Source organism: Metarhizium robertsii (assembly GCF_000187425.2).
Source record: "Metarhizium robertsii ARSEF 23 chromosome Unknown MAA_Scf_1, whole genome shotgun sequence".
Classification (NCBI taxonomy): Eukaryota; Fungi; Ascomycota; class Sordariomycetes; order Hypocreales; family Clavicipitaceae; genus Metarhizium; species Metarhizium robertsii.
Genome location: NW_011942149.1, coordinates 4,494,722 through 4,511,069, shown reverse-complemented (window position 1 = coordinate 4,511,069; position 16,348 = coordinate 4,494,722). Strand labels below are relative to the sequence as shown.

At 51.5% G+C, this 16,348-nt stretch overlaps 5 protein-coding genes across 5 annotated transcripts; 3 read left to right on the top strand and 2 right to left on the bottom strand.

Moving 5' to 3' along the window:
• Nucleotides 1–372: 372 nt before the first annotated feature.
• MAA_02188 (uncharacterized protein) lies at nucleotides 373–4,135 on the top strand (the record flags this gene model as incomplete). Its single annotated transcript, XM_007820186.1, has 3 exons — nucleotides 373–636; nucleotides 691–2,215; nucleotides 2,283–4,135. 3 exons carry the CDS (start codon nucleotides 373–375, stop codon nucleotides 4,133–4,135), a joined length of 3,642 nt encoding a protein of 1,213 aa, XP_007818377.1.
• A 940-nt stretch (nucleotides 4,136–5,075) lies between these two features.
• MAA_02189 (major facilitator superfamily transporter) lies at nucleotides 5,076–7,080 on the top strand (the record flags this gene model as incomplete). Its single annotated transcript, XM_007820187.2, has 5 exons — nucleotides 5,076–5,369; nucleotides 5,442–5,627; nucleotides 5,699–5,750; nucleotides 5,822–6,334; nucleotides 6,389–7,080. 5 exons carry the CDS (start codon nucleotides 5,076–5,078, stop codon nucleotides 7,078–7,080), a joined length of 1,737 nt encoding a protein of 578 aa, XP_007818378.2.
• A 208-nt stretch (nucleotides 7,081–7,288) lies between these two features.
• MAA_02190 (Nucleic acid-binding, OB-fold protein) lies at nucleotides 7,289–8,305 on the bottom strand (the record flags this gene model as incomplete). The annotated part of the gene is made up of 1 exon (XM_007820188.1): nucleotides 7,289–8,305. The coding sequence occupies one exon, from the start codon at nucleotides 8,303–8,305 to the stop codon at nucleotides 7,289–7,291; it is 1,017 nt and encodes a 338-aa protein (XP_007818379.1).
• Nucleotides 8,306–9,309: 1,004 nt separating this feature from the next.
• MAA_02191 (prolyl aminopeptidase) lies at nucleotides 9,310–10,713 on the top strand (the record flags this gene model as incomplete). The annotated part of the gene is made up of 3 exons (XM_007820189.1): nucleotides 9,310–9,504; nucleotides 9,577–9,721; nucleotides 9,794–10,713. 3 exons carry the CDS (start codon nucleotides 9,310–9,312, stop codon nucleotides 10,711–10,713), a joined length of 1,260 nt encoding a protein of 419 aa, XP_007818380.1.
• A 292-nt stretch (nucleotides 10,714–11,005) lies between these two features.
• MAA_02192 (Stem cell self-renewal protein Piwi) lies at nucleotides 11,006–14,184 on the bottom strand (the record flags this gene model as incomplete). The annotated part of the gene is made up of 3 exons (XM_007820190.1): nucleotides 11,006–12,696; nucleotides 12,763–13,925; nucleotides 13,982–14,184. 3 exons carry the CDS (start codon nucleotides 14,182–14,184, stop codon nucleotides 11,006–11,008), a joined length of 3,057 nt encoding a protein of 1,018 aa, XP_007818381.1.
• Nucleotides 14,185–16,348: the final 2,164 nt, after the last annotated feature.

Below are 16,348 nucleotides of genomic sequence, written 5' to 3'. Positions count from 1 at the left end.
GCTTCCGTGGAACACAGTGTACGGACCAGGTAGGTACGTATTTGCGTTTGTACTTGACACGGATATTTGCTTGTTTACACAATCATGAAGCTTGCGCGTGTTTGAAATAAATGATACCCTTGTGGTAATTAGTTATATTTGTTGCTATTTTTAGAGTGTTGAGAAAAATCATTTTCCCAGGTCTGTCCTTCGTCCCAGTGAAGAGTATAGTGAGTAACATCACCCAAACAACAACTCCCGAATGTTGTCCCCACGCGAGGGGCACATGTGCATGATTAACCCGCCATCAGCTTTAACCTCCAGAAGCTCTCTCCCGTGCCAGCTTGCAAGCGGACCAACGAGCGACGTCCGCCGGCATTGGGAATCTGCACAATGGATGGGTACCCCCCAGGCAGTTTGGATCATAATGTTCCATTCCTGGTCGCTTCGGGCCTGAACTCGGCTGAGCCAGAGCTCGACCTGCAAGGGGAGTTGAGCACCCAAGGGCAGTTGATCAAGTCGGACCTGCCACCACTCGAAGGTCGAGAAGCGCAATTGTTGGAGACGTATTTTGAGGAAATTGATGCCAGGGGTACGTCTTGGGCAGTGGTTCCACGGGACGAACCCTATCGCTTTCGGATCAAGACAGTGGGAAGGGTATGTGAGCGGTCTCAACGCTTCGAAGTGTTTGGGTGCTGACGCGCAACGCAGTCATACCTTCTGCCGCCTCGGAAAACGATAATACCTGATTCTGTCGGGCCTCCAGATCCTAGTGCGACTATTCATTCTCCGTTTTCCCCGCTATCTCATGTGTCCGCTCTATATCCCGACGGCCTGATCGATTCGCGATGGATTAAGAAACACCAGCATCTCGTCCCTAGCATATACGCCTGTTTCTACTCGCTAGCCAATGACAACCGCCTCAAGTTGGACGTTAATGAGATCAAAGCTACGCTAGCTCGATCCGGCTTCAAGACCAGAGTTGCGATAATTCTGTTTGGCAATCAAGATAGTGGCACAGCAGTTCTTACAGAGGAGGTTCAGGACCGATTAGAGAGTATTCGAAAAGGAACCGCGCTAGACCCCAAGTCCATATTCTATATACCTACACAAGAGTCCCCCGCCGAGCTGAAACGAAAGATTGATAGTATTCTTGCTATTCTGTATTCAAATGCCGTTGAATATTACAGGGATCTCGGTCGGCATGCAAGGAAGAAGAGATCGCGTGGCATTGCTCCGCAGCCGACGATACCACCAACATCTGGGACATCGCATACTCTTTCTTTGCCTGATTGGAACTTTCGATATGACATGAAGACCGCCATTTTGGCAGAATTTCGCCAGGAGTTGGACGCGGCGATCCGATCCTTTGAGCAGGCCTACGAGATCCTACTAGGGCAGGATGTGTTTGACATAATTCCGAGTTGGAGCTCCCGGTGGAATGAGGCTCGACAATTGGCCGATATCATCTCGATCCGGTGCCTACGACTACATTTGTGGATGGGACATACAAGTCTAGCCGTCAGGAGATGGCAAACGCACAGAGATCGAATTGGTGACCTTGTGGATCGTAGAGGGCAAGGCACAAATACATATGGCTGGCAGGCCTGGGAGGCCAGGTGGGCAATGGTCATGGCTAATTTGATGGAGAAAATTGAGGTATCTGGCTTGGCTCCTGCGTCGATGACCATATTTCTACCCCCTGAACGGGCAGTCTTGGGCGAGCGATTACAACCATGGGAGCTTCTACATCATACAGGCTACTGGTATCGCATGGCCGCACGGCATCTTACTGCTCGACGCACCCTCGCTCACATGATACCAGATGAAGATAGGGAACCACCCGAATCTGCGTCAGCGAAATCTGCGAAGAGCACTTATGACACTTATATGTGCCCTCCGCCTTATCAAGAGAACCCGCTAAGCGGAGATGGCGGTGTTAGCCACGCTCAGTTGATAATAGACTGTCTTATTGCCTCTCGGACTCAGTTTGAAGCTCGGGGTCAGCTGCGGATTGTCGCAGAGCTGTCATTAGAATGTGCCAAGGAAATGGCTACATTGGGTTCTTGGGAGGAGGTGGTAGCAATTTTGCAACCCGTGTGGGACAGCAGCTCATACCGAGCTGATAACTGGCTGGATATATCTGAAGACCTGTGTTGGTTATTACGCCGGGCAGCCAAAGAAATTGGGCGGGCTGATCTCGTCGTTGCCGCGGACTGGGAGCTGATGAATAAGAGTAAGTGCAGACTTATATTTCAAGGCCTCAGTCTTACTTGGGTAGGGGCTAATGTGGCTGTTATCAGAGTTTTCAAAGCGGCAACACTGGCGCTACGATCTGTCACAGTCGCTGGACGGGGTAACAATCGAAGAGAAGCCATCGATTCAGCTTTCGGATGCCTCATCATCACACCTCATTTCGTCAAGTTTCGTGTTCAGAAGCAAGGAGAACAAGGCAGGCGACCAGTGCCTAGCCCAATTTACGTTAACTTCGAACGCCATGGCAGACTCTATGCCGATATCGTTTTCTTCTGTAAAGATTTTGTTTGGAGGCAGTTTAAAACCTATTTTGCTTCGACATGGCTCAAGTGGGGAGGAGAGCTCTTTTATTACGGAAGTGGCGCTGGAAGAGCAGTTTTCAACTGATGGACCGGGCGACTTACCATCTTCACTCAGCGGAACTTGCGATTTGACAATAAAGCCCGGTGAAAAAAGGGTGTTTGAAATGGCATTTCCGTTGAGAGAGTCAGGAGAGGCCGAGGCGTCTACAGTCGTCGTTACATATGAGCATAAATCCTTTGACATTGAGTATACCATGTCGTTCAGAGACACTGATCAAGTAACTGGATGGTATATCAAGACTTCAGACAGGCCACGCCAATTGAGACCCGACGCCAGGATACTCCACATCAAGCCACGACCACCCAAGCTTCTAGTTAGCCTGCTTGAATCTTCCGGCCAATATTACACGAACGAAACGGTGGAACTTGGAGTGGAATTGCGAAATGAAGAGGAGGAGCCGGCCAATGTCAAACTAGACGTACAGTTGTACGGGAAATCAGTCCCGTCGTTTAAGCTGCAGGTTGGAGAACATGAACGAAATGGAGAAACCGGTGAAGACGAAAGTAAGGCGCTGGGAGTGCCTGTAGGTGTCATTTCTAGCGGTGCAGTGGCCGAATTAAAGCTGACTATCGATCCTACAACGGCGCCTACAACACACGATCTTCATATTCAAGCAACTTACCATCTAGAGTCGGATACTGCAACACCAATTATACAAGTCTTGTCTCTGTCTTTGGACCTCGTGGGGCCATTCGAGGCGAACTACGATTTGTTACCGAGACTGCACCCAGAGCCATGGCCCAGTCTGTTCGATTACGAGGGATTACACCTGGTCACGGAGGGCGAGACAGCGGCCCCGCCGGCAAAAGGATTTGCGCAGCAGTGGTGTCTGGTATGTCACTATGCATCGTTTGCCATGGAAGATTTGACGGTCTTGGGAATGGAACTGCAAGTTGTATCTTGCGTGGGAGGGGCTAGATGTACGGTGACGCGGCAACCTGAAGTGGCCGGCGACGGCATTACTATACCTCCAAAGACGATACACGAGGCACAGTTTGACCTCGTGGCACAAAAGTTGAGTCTCGACGATCGACACCCTGTCACTCTAGATTTGGCATTTGTTATCAAATGGAAGAGAAAGACGGCCCCGGTGGATGGCCAAGCCAATGTCACGGCCTTGCCAGTGGGACAGTACCTCGTACTGGGGACGGAACCCAGAGTGTTGGCATCGGCGCTGTACTCCAACCCTACGGCATCAACTAACATGCTTCATCTGGACATTACCATTGAGAACCCATCAAATCACTTCCTCACGTTTGGGCTCAGCATGGAACCCAGCGACATGTTTGGGTTTTCCGGTGCAAAACAGACGACAATCAACTTATTACCAATGTCTCGAAGGACAGCAAGGTACAGACTGTTGCCATTTGTTCAGGGAGACTATATCCGGCCGGGTCTTGTGGTACGCGACAAGTATTTCCAGAAGGTGCTGCGTATAATCCCCACGGAGGGCATGAAGATTGACAAAGACGGGCTGCTGGTATGGGTACCTGGGGATGGAAGCAAAGATTCGGAAAGGGGGGCAAAAGAGACCTGAAAGGCATTTTCATTGTGGTTTTATTTTACTTTTTATTTCATTTTTCATTTTGCAAAACTCAGGCTTTTGGCCCGCGGGTTAGACGGTGTTTGAATGGCGAGCAATGCCAATACCAAATATCAAGATTTATCACGCGTGGTTTCCGATCCATATACAGGGTGTCCGCGCCAAGTCGTGCGCAAGGAGGGAGGGAGAAGTACAAATTATCAGTCAAGCTCGTCATCAGACGCAGCATCGGAGATTCGCACACCGACGCTGAGCAGAACAGGCAGTGATGATACAGCGATTCGGAGTCGGTACAACATTCGGTCTTTGGTGGCAGACTGGCGTGCTTGGATTCGGGCATAACGCGTCAATTACACGTGGGTAGGCCAAGCGGGCGGCCAAGCGTCAACTTGCAGACTTCTGGTTCAATGTTCAGCCCTTCAGCCCTGTGGGTCTGACGAACTGTGTCAGGGCATTGATCTGGCTTGCTGCTGTGAGTTTATCCATCCTCAAGATCTTGACACTCCCCGCTGTGGTGAACGACTGCGATACTGTCCACCATTGGCTGCCTAGATGAATTGGGCTGTCGCAGGCTCCACATCTCGGACATCGGCAATCGCTCAAGTCCGCAGCTTATGTATTTGCTTGGGGGCATCGGAGATGCATTTCAACGACGCAAATGTCTGGATGACGTACAGCCCAGCAAGCCTCACCAGAAGCATGAGTTGGAGGCGCCCTTCCGTCAAACAATAGGCCTAGTGACGGTCGGCCTCGTCTTTCGTATGAGTGCGAATCAGGCAGCAGCTGTCATGGCACAGTGCTATAAGGCTTTGCAAGATGCGGCGGTTCAGATTTCAGATTTCATCTAGTATATATTATATACGTGTACATCCACTTGCTGAGGAAATACGGCAGAGCCCGTTCAGCTGCGCGCAGACAGTGCAAAGTCGTCATTATGGCGACTCTGACCGCCTCGACCGAACCAGGACGTCTGTCTACCGACAAGACGGAAGTTGATTCTGGAATCACCTCGCCAACTGAGAATACACGCCCGCGCGACGACCACCGCGTCACCGATGGAAAGGCCCAGCAGAGTGAGGATGGCGGTCCCGACTATCCACATGGAATTAAGCTGGTCTTGATCATTTCGGCGCTGTGTCTGGCCGTGTTTTTGGTTGCCCTCGATCAGACCATTATAGCGCCTGCTCTGGGGGCTATCACGACGCAGTTCCAGAGCGTCAAGGATATTGTATGCCGCTTGACAAGTTGCTCTTTGAATCGCGTCGGCAGATGGGAGTGCTAATGGACATGTTCCCGCCAGGGCTGGTACGGAAGTGCCTATTTGCTTACGACGACGGCGTTGCAGCCCATGTACGGTGCCGTGTATAAGTTGTTTAATGTCAAGTTGGTGTATCTCGGCGCTGTGTTTATATTTGAAGTGGGCAGCTTGTTGACTGCCGTTGCGCCCAATTCGACTGCGTTTATCGTGGGAAGAGCTATTGCGGGTGTAAGTCGTTATTCATGGCCCAGCCTAATGATGGGAAAAAGTGAAAAATTGACCCCAGAGCCTATATATAGATTGGAACTGCTGGTCTCTTCTCTGGCTCCATCGTGATCCTCTCACTCTCAAGTAAGTCGCCAGTCCAAACGCCCGCCCCCAATCGTCATGCTCATGCCTTCATCCCACTAATCGTACCTCAGTGCCTCTCCAGAAACGTCCCATCGTATTCGGACTCATAGGCGGCATGTGGGGGATCGCCTCTGTAGCAGGCCCTCTTCTCGGCGGCGCGTTCACGGAAAACGTCTCCTGGCGATGGTGTTTCTACATCAACCTCCCCATCGGAGGCATCGCCATGGTTATTGTCGCGCTCTTCGTCCACGTTAACCGCAATACATCTGACACCGAGAGCATGACCTTTATGGCGCGTCTCTTGCAGCTGGATCTGCTGGGCACCTTCGTCTTCATCCCCGCCATTGTGTGTCTTTTGCTTGCGTTGCAGTGGGGAGGGGCCGACTATCCCTGGAACGACTCCAAGGTCATCGGCCTCTTTGTCGGGTTTGCACTCATGATTGCCGTCTTTGTTGGCATCCAGTTTTGGCAGGGTGACAGGGGAACCTTGCCGCCTCGCTTCTTCAAGAATAGGAATACCCTGTGCGCTATGGTGTTTGCGTTTTTCTTTGGCGCCGGGTTCTTCCCCCTGGTTTATTACATCTGTAAGTCACACGCATTGTTTGAGTTGGGCACATGACGGGCTGACGCCGTGGTAGCTCTCTACTTTCAAGCCATCCAGGGCGTATCCGCCGTCCAAGCCGGCATCAAGATCCTCCCTCTCCTGCTTGCCACGGTCCTCTGCTCCATCATAACGGGCGGCCTCATCTCCGTCATCGGCTACTACAACTTTGTCATCATTCCCTGCATGATCCTCTACACCGTCGGCTCTGGCATGATCACCACCTTTGACGTCGACACCCCGCTCCGCCAGTGGTTCGGCTATCAGGTCATTGCTGGTCTCGGCATCGGGGCCGGCTTCCAAATCGGCGTGCTGGTCGTGCAGACGGTGCTCCCGCAGGAAATGGTTCCCGTCGGCACGGCCTGTGTGCAGTTCTTCCAGGCACTCGGCGGTGCGATCTTCGTGGCTGTTGCGCAAACACTCTTCCAGAATGGGCTCATTGACACCCTTGCCAAGGACAACATTGGTATCGACGGCAAGGTCTTTATCAACAGCGGCGCTTCCCAAATTAAGCATGTCCTGGAGGGAATGGGCCGCCTGGACGCCCTGGACCAAGTGCTCGAGGCCTACATGATTGGATTGAGGCACACGTATTACATCTCCGTGGCGTGTGCAGGCTGTGCGTTTTTGGCGGTGCTGGGTTTGGAATGGAGGTCTGTGAAGCACGGTCCTGACGGGAGGAAGAGGAAGAAGGAGAAGCAAGAGACTGCTGCATCGGCAACTGTTTAAATTTGGACTTTTCCCCCTGGGGCGGAATCATATGATTCCTATTGGCGTGTGATGTCCTAGAAGTAGTCATCTCCTCTTAGTACAGGTTGGTCTACAGAGCACACCGGCCGTTAATACAAGATACATGTAGAAAGCTTCTTTGCCACAATAAACGAGAAAAAAAGAAGAAAGAAGAAAAGAAGAAAAAGTTCAATTTCGGTATCCAAATTCATTGTGTATGGTCTGGTGGTTTATCCCAATCTACAACGCCCCTCCTCCTCTTCCTCCCCGTCCTATCCAATCCTACAAACCGCAACACCCAGTCCCTCACAACCCGGACCTTACCAACCTGCGGGCTGTCACCGCCGGCCCTCGTCAGACTCCGCGTGGAATAAGACCCGCCGCCTTCCGCCCTCCAAAGGAGGTGCAGTCTCGTCAAACCCCTTCGCAGGCTCTGTCCATACACCTTGCCCCTGAACACGTGCAGCGCCACGTTCTCCATGAGCACCACGTCTTGCCGTCGCAGCTGGACAGCGTCGCTCTCGGCCACCTTGTCCACGGGCACCCAGAACGTCACTGCGAATCCTGCGGCCGTCTCATCCCCCACGAGGACTTCTATCAGCGACAGTGCGGTGCCCCATTTCGTAGTGACTGTGCGCGGCTGGGCCACGGACAGCACGCCAACTATGAGGTTGAGCGTTATGGTCTGCGGCTGCAGGGAGGTGACTTGTTTCGCGGAGGGCACATCCTCCAGGTCAGATAGGTGCGAGGGCACGGGCACGGGCGGCGCGGGCTGGCCGTCTTCTGAGAGCAGCGAGGTTGTCATGAAGGAGGCGCTTTCAGTCGTGTCGAAGCTGTCGAGGTCCGGGGCGGCGCTGGAGTTGTGCGCCGCGAGGGATTGCTCACAGAACTGCGCGAGAACGTCTTGGGTTCCGTCGTGGTCTGGCGCTGTGGCGAACCCGTGGGTTGTGGTGGTGTCGGCGGTTGTGAAGAAGCTTGGGCTGCTTGGAGCATCACGCTGCAGGTGGTGGGCTTGGGTGAAGCCGGTGTGGAGGGGCTGCCGGGCCAGAGGTAGCGATCGCCATGCTGTGTATTGTGTTTGGGGAGGGAGGCTGTGCGATGAGGCGGCCGGGAGCCCGAGGAGGTCTTGGAAGGGCTTCTCGAAGTTGTGTATTGAGCATGAGGATTCGGTGAGGGCTGCTGATGGCGGCGGTCCTGTGAGGAGGAGGAGTTTGGGGGGTGGCATTGTTCAGGTACAGTGCGACGTCATGGTGGTGTCATTTCGCGAGGAGAGGTGAGCCGGTGGCGAGGGTACCGGGAATTATTAGAGATTACGAGAGTTAGGGACAGATTTGCGTTGTGAGGATGGAAACTGGTCAGAGTCTGATGTTGGATGGGAAGCTTCGATGTCTGGGCTGCGTTGTGGGTCACGACTCACGACTCACGACTCACGACAACCATGGATACGCAGCACCGTTGGAAAAAAAAAGAAATAAAATGAATAAAATACAAGCCGCATACGATACTTGTACCAAGCAAATTGTGAGAAATACGATTCTGGCGCTGCTGGTCGAAATAAAGCAGGGTTTTAGTATGGGGTGAGGTATAATGTGTCTCGGCCAGTAGGCATGTTGTTGAAAGCATCATCGTGATGGAAGATCAAAGCCAAATAAGTCTTTGGCTTCACAAAGAAGCACGCCTGTTTGATTTTCACAGTTCCAGTTTGCAAATCGGTCGAGCATGGCTTACATGACCTGACCGACGCTCTCGCGTAAGATGCGCCATGAATGAGACAGATGGAGGTTGGAGCCGCTTCTCGAAACCAGCCGTTCGGGTCAATGAAGACAGGGAGCGGGATACTCCTTCCGTACCTGGACCACGGCGAGCGGGGTGCTGGGGGACTTACAGAGTAAGTATCTGCAATTGGCACAAGCACACAGGAAGGTACCTATATACTATGTACCCGCTTACGGGTAACGGCAATAGCTCCACCGTGGCTCCCATGTACTTCAACCTCGGCTGAAGCTGATGATCAATTAGATCAAGTTACGACACCTATATATAAATCATCATGACCTCCACGCATCAGTCACGCTTGCACTACCAACAACCCCCCAATCATCCTGTGCAATTACGAGCTTGCCAAGCACGCACATATTCTTGCACGCCACCTGAACACGTCTCTTTGTGTCCGTGGCACTTGATGCCACTTACAGACCGAGAACCGTTTGCCAAGGCCCCAAACACAACATGGCCGCAGCGTTGTTCAACGTCAAGGAGCACATCATCGACGCCTCTCACATCCGAGAGTTCGCCTATGCCACGGCCAATTCACAAGATACCGCGCTAAAACTACACGTCAAGCAATATACTCCCAAAGACAATCCATCACCCCAGAGAGGTGACGTAACCTTGATTGGCGCCCATGCAAACGGCTTCCCTAAGGTACGCAGTAGAGCTATCATCTCCATATATTAATAGCCAGCCATCATCACACAGGGCTGACTACTGCGTCAGGAACTTTATGAACCATTCTTCAATGACCTTTACCAAGAGCTCAACAAGTGTGGCGTGCGTATCCGCAATGTCTGGTTTGCCGACTGTGCTTGGCAGGGCCAAAGTGGTATCCTCAACCAGGAACGAGGTCTCTTGGGCAATGATCGTGAGTATCTTTTGCCCGACATGGCATAGCTGCCCCAAAATACTCCGACTGATAATGCCATGTGCCATCCAGCTTCTTGGTATGATTACTCTCGAGACATCCTACACATGATCAACACGTTCCGTATGCCGCGTCCTCTGGTCGCCGTTGGGCATTCGTTTGGCGCAAACGTCCTCAGCTATACCGCCCTGCTGCATCCGCGTCTGTTCCACAGCATGGTGCTCCTGGATCCTGCTATTGCTTACTATCACACAAGCCGCCCCATGGATTTCAGAGCAAGTCCTGCCGCCGCGAGCGTTGGGAGGCGTGACCGGTGGCCGTCGCGGGAGGCTGCCGCCGCCTTGTTCAAGAAGGCTCCGTTTTACCAAGCCTGGGACCCGCGCGTCTTGGAGCAATGGATCAAGTACGGGCTGCACAATACCACCCCAGATCCAAACGGGGACGTGGTGCTGGCAACCACCAAGCACCAGGAAGTCTTTACCTTTCTACGTCCTAGCTGGCCCGCGTTTGATGCCGAGGGCAAAAACGCCATTGACCCCAAATGGATGCCTGACGCCGGGACCGCCATCAAGGTTGAATACCCCATGTATCCTTTCTACCGGCCAGAGGCGATAAACACCTTCATCCGCATGCCTAGTCTGCGCCCTGGCATCGTCTTCATCTTGGGCGGGCAGAGCAACGTCGTTAGCGATGCCGACGTTAAAACGAGAACGGAGACCACAGGCACTGGCTTGGGAGGCAGCGGTGGCGTCGCCTCCGGTCGGGTCAAGGAGGTTGTGCATGAGAAGTACGGGCATCTTATCCCTATGGAAGTTCCCCGTTTCTGTGCCCAGCATGCCGCGGATTTCCTTAAAAAGGAGTTGGATATCTGGGCCGTAGAGGAGGCAGAATATGAAGAATGGGCAAAAAAGTCAAATGCCGACAAAGTAACCATCTCTCAGGAGTTCAAGAAACACCTCGGCGTCACAGACAAGCCAAGGGCCAAGATGTAGGCAGCCTGCTTGGGCATCGACTTGTACTTGTAGACGTCTCGTTAATCATAGACTAGAACGAAGCTAAAGACTATCATATTAGATCAATGGAAGATACGATGGAAATTGTAAAAAAAAAAAAAAAAAAAGTCAATTTTTCTTCTCGTAATCATTCAAACTCAAGGCCCTCGCTTCCAATGCAAACCAGCATTTTCGATCCCGCCCAAATCTCATTCCTGAAATAAGCCGTCTTGCATTTTCTCCACGTTACCCAATGCATGCATGCTGTCATGTCTGCAAATTTCCAGTTCAATCAGATATAATACATAGTATCCCTCAACGACTTATGGACCTGCCTAATACTCCCCGCACCCGATGACTCTGACGACGTAGAGGTCGAGACACTTTCAACGTCGCTGACGTCGTATTCCGGACGATGAGCACGAGCACGCTCGCACACTATATCCGCGTAGTAGGCTGGCGGGCAAATGCTCACAGCCTTGGTGGCTCGCCCGTACAAGTAGCAGAGCTCGTGAGTCAGGCGCTCCAGCTCGTTGGCCGCCCGTTCGCCGTACTTGTACCTGAATACCTCGTCCAGCAGTACAGTATAGTGTGCTGGCCGAGCCGTTCCCTGCAAGGCCTCGTGTGCGGTCAGGAAAAAGTCCCAGTACGGAGCGAGTGTAATGCCGCGATCGACAACAGTGCCGTTCTTGACGTTACCGGAGCGGGACATGTCTTCCGTGTTGGTTGGGTAGAACCTCGTTTGATGCCGCTTGACGGAGACGATGATTGATATCTTTGGCTGCTTGCCAGATTGGTATGTCTGGCGGCAAGCGTCTCTGATCATGGGCAATTCCTGGTCAATGACCTGTGCGAATTGGCCTTCTGAAACACCATCGCGGAAAATAACGATATTTTCAGGAAGTGTCTTGTTATTATGGGCTCGCCACAGGCTCAAGCGGGACTTGAATGCATCAGTAAGGGTGCTACCAAGCATTTCTTGCTTGGACTTTTGCTCCCATGCCATAGCGGGCCATTGGCCAAGATCTTGGTCGACAGAAGCGACGAGACCAACGAGACTAGGGGGTTCGTTGCCCTTTACGACATTCATATTTGTCGGGTGAGTGACATCGTAACCAACTAGCATTGTCTTCCCCTCCTTTAGAAGCCCAAAGTCATTGGTAAGCTTGTGATTGACACCACCAGACTTGAGATTGATCTTGAGGCCAACGTTGCTATAGTAGGAAAAGTTCTTCTCCTTGAATAAGTGTTTGGCAACGAGGCAACTTGTGTGAATGCCGTGTACACAGTCTCCCAGGCGCTTGATCTTAGTATAGAGCCCACCACTGTCTTTCTGGCCCAGGATAAACATGATGTACTGGATTTTGTTGTCCTCAGCCCATTTGAAAAAGTTTACCAAGCCTGGGCCATACAGGGCTCCATCCTTGGTCATGAAATGCTTGGGCAGCCGAACAGGTGACTTGGCGATGTTCATGCCCAGGTCATTAGCCATGAACTTGGCAAAGTCTTCCATGGTCTCAAGACCGACTTGCCTATCAGTGTCTCGGGAGAGTAAATTCATATATGTCCATCGAGAAATCATGTCGCCCTTCTTAACGACCTTGACGGCCCTCATGTTCCAAGATCCGTTGAAAGGGTTGACAGAAATCTTTTTCTTAGTAGCATCAATGTAAGCCACGGCCGGAACGTTGAGGACTCGTCCGTTGACAGTAGCAAGATTCTTGTCAACAGTAACACCAAACTTCTGAAGAGTCTCATTGCCGTCGTACTCGAGGACGTTTCGGGCGTCGCTAGATATAGACAGCGCGTTTTCATATGGGGTGCGACACGCAAAGGCAAGCATGGCGGTCGTTTCTTCGCCAGTAAGCTTTGCTCTAACACTCTGACCAGGCTGGATCTCAATTACTTCGGCCGGGAAAAATGACGGCCGTTTAGGAGTACCGAGATTCAGAACAGGGAAGTCCTGGAGTGTCATGCCATATTCTAGAGAAAAATGTTAGTTTAGTCAACCCATCAGCAGTTACGAGGCAATCTGGAAGAATAGCTTACTCTTCTTATAGTAATCGTGAACAGAAATGAAACGGCTTTCTTCTTCAAGCCAGAACCTGACATTCTTAGGCCCCGGATACTCATAATCCATGTTGATTGTTGGACGGTTGGGCCCCTCAGCAGTTGACGCTGTTATCTTGGTCACCAGGCCTTGAAGAGCTTTGCTCCTGCGGACTTTGGTTCCATCGGCAACGGTGAAAGTCACCCAAACTCTGGCTTTGGGCAAAAACTTGGCAAAGGCACCAACAAGCCTCTTCAATCTGTGATCATCACGAGCCACCTGCTGAATAGCGAGGGACTTCATGAGTTGGTCCATTTTGCCGGCAACTCGAAAAACACCATGAGTGACGTTGGTGTTCAGAAGAAGGCGGCCAGTAGCCAGTCGAGCTGATTGAAAGAACCCACGCGCAGCAATCAACGTGTGATAGTCCTGTGCGAGACTGGCGGTGGTTGAGTCCTTATTGAACGGGAAAAAACGTGACCCGCCAATAGCTGTGATTTCACCTAGTTTCGAACGAGCGTTGTGACCGAGAATCATATTCAAGGCGTCAATCATCTCTGGGAACTTGGGATAAGTGTTCCTATCGCCGTGATCATCCATAGTCTGCGTGTACGTCATCATGTCAGATATACGTATCTCCGTGGGCCCATCAATCAAGATGTCGACGACATCAGGCTCGCGATCATCATTCTCGGACGGAATGTTGATAGTGATGGGGTTTTTGTGTAAATCCAGTGGTTTAACCGAAACAATTTGGTCCTTGAACTGAGACGCCAGGGCTCGGCTCTTATCACCGGAGGCGAAGTGTCTCAGAAGATGCTCAATGGCAAGATGAAGTTTTCGGCCTTTAACATCCTTTACTTCGGTCTTCTCTTTGCCTTTAGCAGCTGAGGAAACTTCTTCGGTAACCCTGAGCACGTATCTGTATAAGACGGGAATCTTGAAGTGGACGGGGAAGTAGTTTGCCCAAAGCACAACGGATTTGCCACTAGACCCGAAAGCTGGTCTCTCGGGGAAAGTATCAGGACTGGTCGACTTTTGCTGGACAGTCAAGGCACCCATTTTGGTGGTGAGTCCCTTGACAGCCGATTCATGCTGACTAATGATGCGATTTTCGAGCTCCGTGACTGTTTGGTCGGGACTGGGAATTCGCCCATCGATACTGTAGAGGACAGGTCAGCGCCGTAAAGATGGGCAGCAGTGCACTGCTTCACGTACCTGAAAACCTTAGATCTCGACTCGTTCGGCGGTGCTCCTCCACGGCCACCTCGGAACCCTCCTCTGCCACCACGATCTGAACCTCCTCTGCCACCACGATCCGAACCTCCTCTACTTCCTCGGAAGCTTCCTTGAAAGTCTCCTCGACCGCGTCCGCCACCTCCACCACGATAGGCTCCACCGCGTCCGCCTCGATCAGACATTATCGTATCGTTCGTAGGCGATCAATATTAGCGCGCGTGGCAGGTCAAGCCGTCTGACTAGGGGTAAGGAGCGTCGTTCGGAAAAAAGAAAACGATTGAGGACACTAGTTGCGTGGCCGCTGCTGCTAAATAGAGGTTCGAGGCAATGAGGCTTTTGGTGTGCGGGGAAGGCTTCATATCATTGGAGAGCACCCAGCCAAAAGATACGGCCCTGGTTGGGTTGGATTTGGCGCCCAATGTTTAGAGTGAAGCGAGCTGCAGTTGAAAGGTGATACCACTGGTAAAGAGCATGGTTGGTGTAACCAGAAGAATTTGATGCTGAAGCGGGGACGAAGCTTTTCAGGGCCAGTACGGAGTACGTGTATGTATGTTACTCTTTTGAATGGGGTGAATGGCGGATACTAGAGACTGGGGACTTGAGAAACAAGATTAGTCGGTGACTGGGCTCTCGGTTCTTTTGCCAAAGAAAAGTGATTGAAGCTTTGATGCAGACCTCCTTCGTATATGTATGTATTGAGCGTGAATTGGCGGGGGCGCATAATGGTCTTAGGCCCTGGCAGCCGTGATTCGGCCTCACAACTGTAATTCGGCCTGACAGCCGTGATTCGGGGTGAGTCATTATAAGCATTAGGAGCCTTGCGGCGTTGACGGTTTGTGCATTATTTCTGCATACCTAGTAATTGTGCCGGGTGGTCAAGTTACATGTCAACTTATGCAAACGCGTAATGGCACCACAAGGTCCACACCATCGAGGATGCACCAACAAGTGATCCATCAACTCATCATCTTGTCTTCTGCAAACAGCTTCAATCACGCCGACCCCGTATGATTCACTCTTCCCAGGTGCCGCACAATGAATCGCATCAACGCGCTAGTGATTCCAAGACGGCTTGCCGCATCAAACATGCAGCCCATCAGTTTATTTGTCCAAACATCACAGTCGGGAAGCGATGCTGCCAAGTGTATGCCTCTTTCGTCAAAACATCGTCACGGTATTGGTGACATCGCAATTTTTGATGGGCAGACGGCCCAGCGCACGGTGGAAAGATCTAATCAAGTATACCGATGTCCTTCCCTGCTACCTAACCTACTAATCTATCTACCCAGGAACTCCTGGCCCCGTGTTGAAACAAAGGACGTATTTTCTAGACTTCGATAAGCCGCGATAGTGATCATCTTGATGACCATAGCGTTGAGGTGCACTTCGCGCGAAATGTCTATTTAATTCTTTTACAGTTTAGGTTCTGAATCGACCTTCCCATCGCCCAGCCAGACCCCTACTAATGGCGCGCAAGTTGATTGCTGGTCTCTTGTTAATTTTTTTATTCTCCAACCTATCCCAATATTCGTGCCAGCACTGCATCAGGTAGGGCCCAACTATACAAACACCGTGTGCCTGGTCGTACTTATCCAAAGAACCGAGACATACTAAAAGGAATCAGCGTATAAACACGCATCACAATACGTGAACAACTAACAAAATTATGATTCATGGCTTAGACATGGCGCGGCGTCGTTGCGCGCCAGTAAAGCCTATCTCGCGATAGACTTAGCCACTACATTAAAGCAAAATATACTTCACGGGCAAGTGACTCACCCCGAAAACTCAATTGCCGCACACAACATCTATCAACAAGTTTTGCGTTCGGCATACCTCTTGTGTTGTTGTCTCTAGTCTCTCATCTAGGTATCTATCTCTCTGCGTCCTAGCATCTTCATCTCGCCCAGACGAGTACCTCGACGATGGGGATCAAAGTCACGATTGACGGACGATGACCCTGCCTTCTCGCATACACATTCGTCTAATAGTCTGAAACAAGAACAATAGAATGCGGGATAGCATTCGCAAGCTACCAGTCGACAGAACAGCGTAAACGTCAGCAAGCCCACTAATGGCTTCAAGAGCAGGCAGAGCATTCAGCCTACACCTCTGACATAGAGAACAATCACCGTGCGGCGAAGCCTCTGGCTCACGGCAGCGTTCCAGTGGTCATGCCGCACTCACGTAGTATTCGTCAGCCCTTGGTGTGTGGCATCTCGATGCAGATACATCTTGAACTGTACATATCAGAGGTCCGAGTTCACTGTCGATCCATGCACATGTACAGCTCTGCCAAGTCTGGGACTTGGAAAAATAGCCATCCAGTTGTTGATTCGCCGCTCT